The 11,159-nt window shown below is 42.5% G+C and overlaps 1 protein-coding gene across 2 annotated transcripts; it reads left to right on the forward strand.

Moving 5' to 3' along the window:
* The first annotated feature begins 404 nt into the window (after positions 1-404).
* On the forward strand, positions 405-11,060 carry TFAM (transcription factor A, mitochondrial). 2 transcript variants are annotated; one of them, XM_061373852.1, is made up of 7 exons: positions 405-542; positions 689-822; positions 3,442-3,512; positions 5,926-6,075; positions 7,934-8,029; positions 9,048-9,104; positions 10,137-11,060. In XM_061373852.1, the coding sequence occupies exons 1-7, from the start codon at positions 475-477 to the stop codon at positions 10,353-10,355; spliced, it is 795 nt and encodes a 264-aa protein (XP_061229836.1). In that variant the 5' UTR covers positions 405-474; the 3' UTR covers positions 10,356-11,060. The 2 variants fall into 2 exon arrangements, with proteins under 2 accessions (XP_061229836.1, XP_061229838.1); XM_061373854.1 differs by lacking the exon at positions 9,048-9,104.
* Positions 11,061-11,159: the final 99 nt, after the last annotated feature.

Below are 11,159 nucleotides of genomic sequence, written 5' to 3' on the forward strand. Positions count from 1 at the left end.
TGTTTAAATACCAAATCAATGTTGGTCTTATAAACACTCTGGTTAAAAAGCATGAACCCAGTCTTTAATTCTTACAGTCTTCTTATCCACTCAGGGAAATTATGGGGGTGGGGGGAAGCACCGTATTCCGTGCATCCCTTTTTTTGCGGCACCTCGCACCTGCACGGTGCAGGCACGCCGGTACCCCCCCACCTCCCTCAAGCTCAACCGTGTCACTGTCGCTTTCTGCCCCTATACGCTCCAAACGGGCGAACCTGCGTACTGCACTCTGCCGGCGTGGAGGGGGCAGGACGGGGCCGGGGACGGGCTCGGGCTCGGGCTCGGGCTCGGGCTCGGGCTCTGCCGCGGGGTCACCTTGGTGCGCCCCCTCCACCTCTTTCCCCGCCCCTCGCTTGCGCCGCGCGGCGGCCGCTGTCCCAGGGTGCTGTGCGGCTGCCGCGCGACCTCTGCGCGCGCAGGCGGGCTGGCGGAGGCATGGCGACGGTGCGGTCGTTGCTAGGCCGGGCCGCGACTGTCGTCACCGGCGCGCACCGGGTCCTCAGGTGCGGGCGAGGCGGGAGCTCGGCTCCGGGAACGGGGGTGCCCCTCGGCGGGTGAGGGGCTCCTCCGCGCGTGCGCCTGGCCCCCCGCGAGGGCAGTGTGCTTTACCGGGCGCTGTGGGGGTAACGGGTGTTGTCGTTGTGTGCAGGGCCTGCGGTGTCGGCTCGGCTGAGAAATGCTTCTCCAGGGGGATCAGCACGGATGAGGCCCCGAAGCGGCCTCTGACCGGCTATTTACGCTTCTTAGTAGAAAACCGTCCAGTTTTCAAGCAGAAAAACCCAGGTATGAGGTCTGAAGGCGCGAGAGGATTCGCGGTTCGCTTCGTTTTGCATTTAGAAATGCAAAGTCTCAGAATGTCAGGCGTGCCAGAGGTTTTGCTGTAAAGCTGCTCTCGGTTCAAATGTATACAGTGTTTTCTCGCCAGAATGTGATTAACGAAGAAAACTGAAACGAAGTGTTTATTTGTAAAAATAAATGTGGTGAACAGTGAGAGCAATTAGTAATCTGCCCGGTGTTGGACACTTTTAAGTTACAACTGGGCAGTGTGCCGGGTCATCTAGTCTGGTTCGTGCTTTGCCAAGAAAGGTCGGACCAGATGAATGTAAGATCATAGACTGGTTTGGGTTGAAAGGGACCATAAAGACCATCTATTTGCAAACCCTCTGCCATGGGCAGGGACACCCTCCACTAGACCGAACTGCTCAAACCCCCCTCCAGCCTGGCCTTGCATGCCCCAGATAACCAACCCTTTCTCTCTCTTGCAGCTGAAGTAACTAACATTTTGCTCATGACAGCCAAGAGGGCTAACAAAGTACAAGATGTGTGCAAAAGCAATTTTTAAAATAATGCAAAAGTTTTCCTGAGCATACATGAAATTACATGGTATCCTCTGCATTAACTCATTCTGTAGACAATGCACTAGTGGAAAATTGAAGAAGATAGACAGCTTCTGTGCCAATATCCAAGGTGTCGCTCTTCTTGGGAATTTGTTTTCCTGTGATTAATTGCTATGCCCTTTCATAGTGCTATAGACTATTGCAATTGTCAGGAAACTATCTGGGGCTGAGTTCATGCTGTAGGTAACATTTGTCTCAGGATGTTCTAGATCATCTCTGAAACAATAAGAATTGACTTCTAATTCTGCTGAGGTCATTTGGGACCTAAATATCTCAGTTCCCTTGAGGCCCTTCCAACCGGGTATTCTGTGATTCTATGAAGTAACCAAAGCATATTACCCAGGTTTCGGAGACGAAGCCCATCTTCTTTATCTGTAGCATACCTGAAGTAAATACATTATTGCCGTACTTACTGCCTGTACGTGTATTAGCTTGATCTTCTGTACCTCAAAATAGTGAACATTTTTGTGTAACTTTAAAAATGTTTGAAGAAGGAGCTTACATAGGCCATGCGTGTTAAGAGTGATTTGTGGTTTTCAGTTACTTTAAAATCTGTCTTTATTGGAAGTACACCATTGCTGCTATAACAAGCTGTGTATGATGTTATTCTAATGCTTTGTAATTTAAAAACTAATGGATTGCCTTAAAGTATGTATGAGAAAAAGTAAACTTATCTAGAGGAAAATGGTTCTGCTTAATATGTTTAATTTATTATCAAAAATTTCATTTATAGTCAATGCAGTCACTATTGCTAGAGGGAAGCAAAATGGAATGCAGTGCTGATTTGGAAAACACTGTTGAATGTAAAAATGCTTAAAGAAACTATGATCATACTGGGCAAGTCATGAGGTTAACTTAAGTACAGAAAACAATTTGATCCCATGTTTTGCTCCGTAGTTCAACAGCCTGAAAGGCTGAGAACTGAACTTGCAGATTATGCTGTAGTTATGTGCCACACCAGTTTCCCACATGTTTCCCAGGTTTCAATAATTGCAAATAAATGTACTGTATCTCACACACAAATTGACATCTTGGGGCTTTCTTGTTCCAGTGGAGGTAGTGTTCAAAAATAACCTGATGATTTATCTGTTTTCTTTTAGCATTGGAAAAGTATCATATTTGCAGAGGTTTTAAGATTGGTATATATGTACTAAAAACTTCCCATCTGTCTTGGTTTTCCAGAATTTTGGAAGTCAAATAACTGATAAAAGCATAGTTCTGCTTTCCCACTCTTGAGGGGGCTGAACTTTACATTTGAGGTGGGAGAGAGGAAGATCTATTTTTTTCTTTTAGTGTGAAGTAGAGGAAAAGCCTCATAAAGGTTTTTCCAGAAAATAAAAGCTTTGGGCCTCTTTCCACCACCACCTTTTTCTTGTTATGTTTTTTCCTCCTTCACAAGTTCAGGCCTGGCTGGAAACCTCACCAAAGGGGCAGAGTCAAACGCAGTCACCCGAAAACCAGAGCAGATTTAAGTCACTGTAATTTTGTTTGTGAGAGAAAGAAGTTACTTTAACTTCTGTTTAATAATATTGTAACTAAAGTACTATAATAAAGCCTATGTACTGTATCAGGTGGATAAGGTCACATTATATTCCTTTTGAGGAATCCAGCCAAAAAGAAAATGAGAACTGGAAATTTTACTTCTGGTTTCTTCGCTGTCACCACTCCAATTTCAGACCATCTTGCATTGTATAGAAAAGGATCCAAATCAAACTAAAAAAAATAATAAAACAGTGAAACTTGTGCAGTTGTAATAGGTGTGTCTCTGTCTTGAAATGGTGCTTCAGTTTAAAATGCACATTTCTTTCGAGTGCGAACCAAGAGCAGGGACTTCCCCTTCTCCCCCAAATATTTCAGCTCCCTGTAGCTGCCACAACAAGTTAGTTCTGTGAAAGCAGAAATATATATTTGTAAAGAAAGAAGATACTAGTGATGTATTTCCTTGGGAAAAAATGAAGATAGAATATTGAACTTTATTTTCTTGCTTTCTAATCTTAATGTACAGAAATAAACAGCAAGGAGCTGCTAATAAAAATGGCAGGTGCTTGGAGGGAGTTACCAGCATCACAGAAGCAGGTGAGTTTGTAACTTTGTGTGGTGCACTAAGACTGTTGAGTACATAATAGTTGTTATACTTGGTTTGGTGTCTTGTTTGTTGTTTTTTTTTCTTTGTTGCTTTGTGTGCGTGTGCACGTGATAGTTCTTTAGTTGGGGCTTTGTTTGTGTTTTTTTAAACAACAATTTAAAAGTACTTGTATACATAGGTTCAGGCATAAAAAACAATTCTGAAGAGAATTTGAAGCTTTTTTGAAGTACTCAGGCAAAGTGTGGTGGGTTGACCCTGAGTGCGCACCAGGTGCCCACCAAAGCCACTCTTGTCACTCCCCCTTCTCAACTGGACAGGGGAGAGAAAATATAACCAAGTGCTCAAGGACAGGAAGAGAGATCAGTCACCAGTTACCGTCAGAGGCAAAACCAGACTCAACTGGTGGAAATTTGTTTAATTTGTTACAAATCGAATCAGTAGGATAATGAGAAATAAAACTAAATCTTAAAAAACACCTCACCCCACCCCCCTTTCTTCCCAGGCTTAACCTTTTTATTCTCAATTTCTCTCTCTCATAGCAGTTCAGAGGGATGGGGAATGGGAGTTGTGGTCAGTTCATCACGTACTGTCTCTGCTGCTCCTTCCTCCTCAGAAGGGGGACTCCTCACACTCTTCCCCTTCTCCAGCCTGGGGTCCCTCCCACAGGACAGTCCTCCACAAATTTCTCCAACATAAGTGCTTCCCATGGGCTGCAGTTACTCACAAACTGCTCCTGTGTGGGTCCCTTCCGTGGGGTCACAAGTCCTGCCAGCAAACCTGCTCCACCGTGGGCTTCTCTGTGGGGTTGCAGGTCCTGCAAAGACCCTGCTCCACCTTGGGCTTCCCACAGAGTCACAGCCTCCTTTGAGTATCTGTCTGCGTGGTGTCCTCCATGGGCTGCAGCTGGCTATCTGCTGTACCACAGACCTCCATGTGCTGCGGGGGGCAGCCTGCCTTGCAATGGTCAGCACCACGGGCTTCAGAGGAACCTCTGCTCTGGCACCTGGAGCACTTCTTGCCCTGCTCCTGCACTGACCCTGGTGCCTGCAGAGCTGTTTCTGTCACATATTCTCACTCCTGTCTCTGGCTGAAGTTTTTGTTCCCCCACCCCTCTTCCTACACACATTATCCCAGAGGCACTACCACCATCACTGTTGGGCTCCGCCTTGTCCAGCAGCAGGTCTGTTGTGAAGCTGCTGGCATTGGCCCTGTTGGACACAGGGGAAGCTTGTAGCAGCTTCCCACAGAAGCCACCCCCATAGTTCTCCTGCTACTAAAACCTTCCTATGTAAATCAAATACAGGAAGATACTTTGACAACAGTACACATGACCTTAGTTTTAGTGTTTTTAATATGTTGCCAGAGAAGTGACACATCTCTTGCTCTACGTGGCTGTAGCGCTACGAACCAGCATCTCATTTATTTTTGAATGGTAATTGTGTATGTGTGTGCATTACATGTATAATATAAATATTGGAGAGTTGTTCTGCTTTCATATCCATAAGTTAGGTGAAACCTCAGTTAATTCTGATGGACCGCAACTTTTTTTTCCTGCTAGTAACCTGAGACCTAATTTACAGGTAACTTTCTTTCAGTTTCATCTAGTTAACTTTTATCATAAGTAGTGACATTTCTTTAAGAGTGGCAATTTCAAGGGATAATGCAAAACAAGCTTATGAACTGCTAATCATTTCTGAATATATGTGCCATTTGCAGCAAAGTAATGACTGTTCTTCCTTGATTGCAGTTAGCAATTAGATTCAGTTGGGAACTAACTGCACTTTTCTAGCTGATATTATATCTTTGTTCAGTAGAATTGAAGTGTTCTTTTACCCCTTCTGGATTTCTTGTACCACATGCCTTGGTCTAAAGTTTGCCTTCCCATTTGTATGTCTGAAATGGAGAACAGGATGGTGATTTTTCAAGTTACATGGATGCTTGGTAGCCTGGCTCAGCTGGTTTTGGTGCCCTGGTACCAAGGCCATGAGTTTGTGATGCTTCTCTACCTGATATTGGCCAGTGTAGCAATGTGTTTGGTGACTGGAGCGCTTGGGTGCTGCACTGAGTATACACACATTAAGAGTAATCATTTCAACCAAGCTTCAGCTTTTCCTCCTTGTATGGAAGATTGTTACTGCTTTGAGCTACCTCTGAAGATTTATCTGATGTTATCAGAGTGACTAAGATAATTAATGGGAGGAGCCAAGGTTTCGAATTTGAGTTCTTCTGAATCAGTTCTGCTACTCAAACAGATCTAAAATTGCTACTTTACTTTAAAAATCTTATATTCCTGGGTAGCCTGTAATATTTGTTACTAACAGGTTAAAAGTGTTAGCTTGTTTAATGGTCAGGTGCTTCTCTGACTGAAAGCATCTTTAAGGTTGGTGATTGTTTGTGTTGAAGGTTTATGAGGAAGCTAGCAAGACAGAATGGCAAAGATATGAAAAAGAGATGGCTGCATATAAAGCACAGCTAACTCCAGCCCAGGCTGCAGCTTTGAAAGAAGAAAGGAGTAGACAACAAGCAAAAAGAAGATCACGGAGGATAAAAAGAGTAAGTATTTTGAAGTTCAGGTTTATTTTCTCTCAAGGGACCTAATGTCTGTTTGTCCAGTACACAGAGCAGAAATGAAATACTTAGAAATGTAAAATCAATTCAGAATAAAAACAAACAAACAAACAAACAAACCCACACCACAAGCATAGAAACAAACTAAACAAACACAAACACCCCCCCCCCAACCCTGTGGACTAAAATAATTGCTGGTGTTAGTAGTTATTTTAGTAGCTCTGCTCTATTTGAAGACCAGAACTATCACATACCTTTGTGCTTAGAGGTAGTTTCTCTATGATTTTTTCTTCATATTCCTAAAGCTTCTAGAGAAATGAGGCATAATAAAAGACATCTGAACCAGCAATACCTTGTTTGGTTGGAAGGGCATCCAGAAATAGCTTCTCACAAAGGCCTTGTATCTGTCACTTCAGTGGGTCATGCTACAGGTAGTAGCTATTTGAAGTAGTCTTTTTTCCTTACTTTCTTTGGATTTGTTTTACACTTTGCTATACGTGTAGCTGTTGATATGTTGAATTAGGGCTGCACAGAAGCGCATCTCTTAGGTGTACTTTATCATAGACTGGTTTGGGTTGGAAGGGACCTTAAAGATAATCCAGTTCCAACCAGCCATGGGCAGAGACACGCTCCAGTAGACCACGTTGCTCAAAGCCCAGCCCCATCCAGCCTGGTCTTGAACACTTCCAGGGATGGGGCAGCCACAACTTCTCTGGACAACCTGTTCCATTGTCTCACCAACCTCACAGTGAAGGACTTCTTCCTTATGTCTAATCTAAATCTATGGTTTTTCAGTTCAAGGCCATTTGTCCTATCCCTACAAGCCCTTGTAAAAAAGTCCCTCTCCAGCTTTCACATAGACCCCTTTGAGGTACTGGAAGCTGCTAAAAGATCTGCCTGGAGCCTTCTCCAGGCTGAACAAGCCCAGCTCTCTCAGCCTGTCTCCATATGAGAGATGCTCCAGCCCTCTAATCATCTTCATGGACCTTCTCTGGACTTGCTCCAGTAAGTCCATGTCCTTCTTATGTTGGGGGTCCCACAGCTGAATGCAGTACTGCAGGTGGGGCCTCATGAGACCAGAGTAGAGCACTCTCACCTCCCTCTGCCTGCTGGTCACATGCCTTTTGGTGCCATGTAGCACATGGTTGGCTTTCTGGGCTGCAGTCGCACATTACTGGGTCACATTGAGCTTCTTATCAGCCAACACCCCCACGTCCTTCTCGGACCTGCTCTCAATCCAGTGTCTGCCCAGTTTGTATTTGTGCTTGGGATTGCCCCAGCCTATGTGCAGGACCTTGCACTTCGCTTTGTTGAACTTTGAGGTTAACATGGGCCTATATCTCAAGCTTGTCAGGGTCCTTCTGGATGGCATCCCTTCCCTCCAGCGTGTTGACTGCACCACATAGCTTGGTGTCATCAGCAAACTTGCTGTGGGTGCACTCAACCTTCATCACTGACAAAGATGTTGAACAGGATCAGTCCCAATACTGACCCCTAAGGAATGTCACTTGTCACCGGGTTCCACTTGGACATGGAGCTGTTGACCACAAATCTTGTGGTCATCCAGCCAATTCCTTATCCACCAAGTGGCCCATCCATCAAAGCCATGCCTCTCCAATAAAGGATTGTGAAAATTTAGGTTGTTAGCTTTTCTTAATTTAGTTTAGCAGTAGTCTTAATGAGTGGTGAAAGCATTTTGAGATACAGTCCAGTTTGTGGAATAAGCCACCAAACCCAGAACTTGAGCCTGATCTTTTTATAAAATATGACGATAAATGGTAAGCTTAGCTTTGGAAAAATGCACACTTGGCAGATTGAATAACTTTTCTTTTTGTTTTTAAAGGAATTGACTGTGCTTGGAAAACCTAAAAAACCTCGAAGTGCCTTTAACATTTTTGTGTCAGAAAAGTTTAAAGCAAGTGAGGGAATTTCGTCTACGGTAAGTCAAGAAAGATTGTTCTTTAAAATAGATTTGCTGTATCCAGAAAATCTGTTTTAGATTCTGTAATTTTCAACAAAACTGTTCAGTAGTTCATTATCTGGATTTCCTTTGTTTAGGTTATACTTTTTTAGGCTGCAGTGATCTGGCTCTCCTGCTGGTGGCATGTCCTGTATAAATTGCTGTAGCAATGTTTGTGCAACTTTTTGCACTTCAGTGTTAGAGACTTCCATCTGTTCATTCTGTAAGGAGAAAATTCTATTTTCCTTTGTTTTGGTGTAGAAATAGATTAGTTTTTCAAATGGTTGTGATTGCCTGCTACCATTTCTGTAGTAGTGGTTATTGTATCTCCTGTAGCACATTTGGTGTTAACAAAACATCGAAGAGTTCCTCAGCAGATGCATGAGGTCTGCACTTCGGGGTGATTGAAGTTATGCTGGTGGATTACTTGAAGTGCTGGAGACCTCACTTGTATGCCCAATGCATTTGTTACCCCATGCAGTTAGTCACGAAATCAAAGTGGTGGAAATAGTTTGTTCCTTCATTTTCTATGTACAAGGCAGACATCTCCAGTCAGCTGAGGCCCAGTTTGACACACCTGTGGCCAAATACTCCTTAAGTAGTACAAAGTTTCCTGTGAACATGGTTAATACTTAGGGGGCTTGGCTTAAATTAGGGGTTGTTCTAAATGCAGCTGATAACACCTAGTGATATGTAGTCATGTTGCTACAAATCAGCTAAGCTGCTGTACCTGCCTGCTTTCACAGCAGGCTAAATGACTTAAACTGCTTCATGCTTGTATTGTCCGTAAGCATGCCCCAGATGAGGCCCAGCAGCTTACTGAACAGTATAGTTTATTAATTCCCTTCGTTGCGTGGGTGGGGTATTAAGGTTGTGTGACTTTGTGCTTTTTTACATTGGTTTGTATTTGGCTTTCACTAGCATGGCATCTGTAACCCTCTGCAGTCAGCCTGCTGGTAGAATAATTCTAATGCATTGCATCTTTTATATCCTGTAGGCAAAGCTGAAGAAATTACATGATATGTGGCAAAACCTGTCCAGTTCCCAAAAGCAGGTATGTCGGTGAATTTTGATGAGGCTCTGATCTAACCAAGAAATGACAGACTTGAGTCAAAATTAATAAATTCATAGGAAGTCTTGAACTTGGTTCCTGAAAATATGATACCAAGGATGATTCTCAGATTTTTATAATGCATTTTGAAAAAGGCTGTCATTACTTTTATACCATTAATGACTGTTTCTTTACAATGTTGATAAAATGTGAGTCATTTGGATAGGATGGAAGTTCTGTATGTCTGGACATGGATGCTTGGGTGGCATTTAGGGAGAAAGGTGGAATAATTTGCAACAATTTGATGGTTTTTTCTTAATAATATATAATACTTTTTTTTAATGCCAGCATAGTAATTCACTGCTCATCAAAGAATTTCACTGGTAAAAGCAACAGAAGTCTGCAAGTGGTGTGCATGTGGTATTTTGTTAACTTTTTTTTTGTTTGATTGCCCTGGGATAGTTTTCTGCCAGCTTTCTCAGTGTATTGAAATATGAGCATGCGGATGGGTACATGAAAATCTCAGGGCACTGAGTTTTTTATTTATTTATTTTTTACTAAATTCTAGGCTAAACCTCCAGATTTTAAGTATTCTGTACCCTAGTGTCCTTCCTCCTGACTGCCCTTCTTCCAGACGCTTTGAATGTGTACTTAGAACATACACTAGGTTCATGTTCTTCCTTTAGAAAAATAATTTGAAATAGTTCTGCAGAAATACCTGTTCTTTTTCCTTATATAAGCCAACTCTGCTCTCTCAAACTAGTTCTTAAAAGCCTTAGCTATTAGTAGCAATATTGAATAAATGTGCTCTTCAGGAGTGGCCATCTAATGACATAACCATAATACAATGGTAAGGTTTTGTATTTCTGTGCAAATTTGATTTTTTTATTGATTTTCTGGCAGCCATGGTGAATGCCTGGGATCCGCACTGCACAGGTCCTGTTTGAAGTCACCTTTGCATCAAAGGAAAGGATGTGACGTGGCAGTTATTCAGACAAAGCCTCTTCTGTAACAATACCTCTTTTTTTTTTCCAGCCATACATGCAGCTTGCTGAAGATGATAAGATTCGGTATGAGAATGAAACAAAGCTGTGGGAAGAAAAAATGATTCAACTTGGACGTGAAGACCTTGTCCGTTTCAGACAGAAAAACCCAAAAAAGAAAACTGCTGAAACTGCAAAGAAAGCTGAACCAGTCAAAGCTTCCTCACATGAACAGAAGGTGAAACTGAAGTTAAAAAAATCAGAAGAATAAAATGGTCAGGAATTTTTATATTTTAATCCCCTTTGGTTGTCATGTCGTCATTGTGCCGTGTTAATGCTGCAGTCAGCATTAGCACTGAAATTTGGAAAACACATGAAGGGCCCTATGGAGAAGGAGGAAAGGTGATAAGGTCAGAGAGGATTCAGTGTCCCTCAGAACTGACTGAAATAATCATTGCAGGCATAGCCTGAACTGTACAACAATAACTGGTTAATCAAGCTGTGAATAGTGATACCCACTGGCATCAGCAGAGCTCTCCAGCAATGGTAGATAACAGCTATAGCTTTTATATTTTTTTTATAAAAGCAACAATATTCTACGATGTTACCATCTAAATTCTGTAAATAAGAGCTGAAGTTAATGCTGCTGTGTTTTATTCCCTCCATGGTAACGGTTGTGAAATGTTCCACATTTCAGCAGAAGGTGCAAGAAAGGTAAAATGCTAACTTTTATTTCATGCATCTGACTTTTTGTACCTATCGGCTTGTGTATACTACTTGCGTTGCATTTAATTAAAGACCAGATGAGTTTTGTATAAACATATCTTTATTGGGCTTTTATTCCATGGTTTCGTTTGGACACAAGCAAACACTTTTGCCTTCCTGTTGTCACATCTGGGACTGCCTGGAAGGAACAGAAAATGTGTGAAAGGTTGGAACATGGAATTTCAAATGTAATAAACAGGAATTTTCAAGAGCTTCCGGAGTTTGGGTTTTTTTTTCCTGGGGTCTTTGTCTTGGTGAAAGTGTTGTGGGTACTTTGTTGAATCTGTGATTTTAGAAGGCAGGCAAGCTT

Source organism: Neopsephotus bourkii, unplaced genomic scaffold, assembly GCF_033783945.1.
Source record: "Neopsephotus bourkii isolate Nb327-2 ecotype Australia unplaced genomic scaffold, CSIRO-AGI_Nbou_v1 NB_1634, whole genome shotgun sequence".
Taxonomy (NCBI): Eukaryota; Metazoa; Chordata; class Aves; order Psittaciformes; family Psittacidae; genus Neopsephotus; species Neopsephotus bourkii.

Excerpts from the sequence above, each read along its gene's own strand:
- TFAM (XM_061373852.1), top strand. The coding sequence starts at position 475 with ATGGCGACGGTGCGGTCGTTGCTAGGCCGGGCCGCGACTGTCGTCACC. Across the intron at positions 823-3,441 it reads TTTCAAGCAGAAAAACCCAG|AAATAAACAGCAAGGAGCTG; the intron begins GTATGAGGTCTG and ends CTTAATGTACAG. Across the intron at positions 8,030-9,047 it reads GTGAGGGAATTTCGTCTACG|GCAAAGCTGAAGAAATTACA; the intron begins GTAAGTCAAGAA and ends TATATCCTGTAG.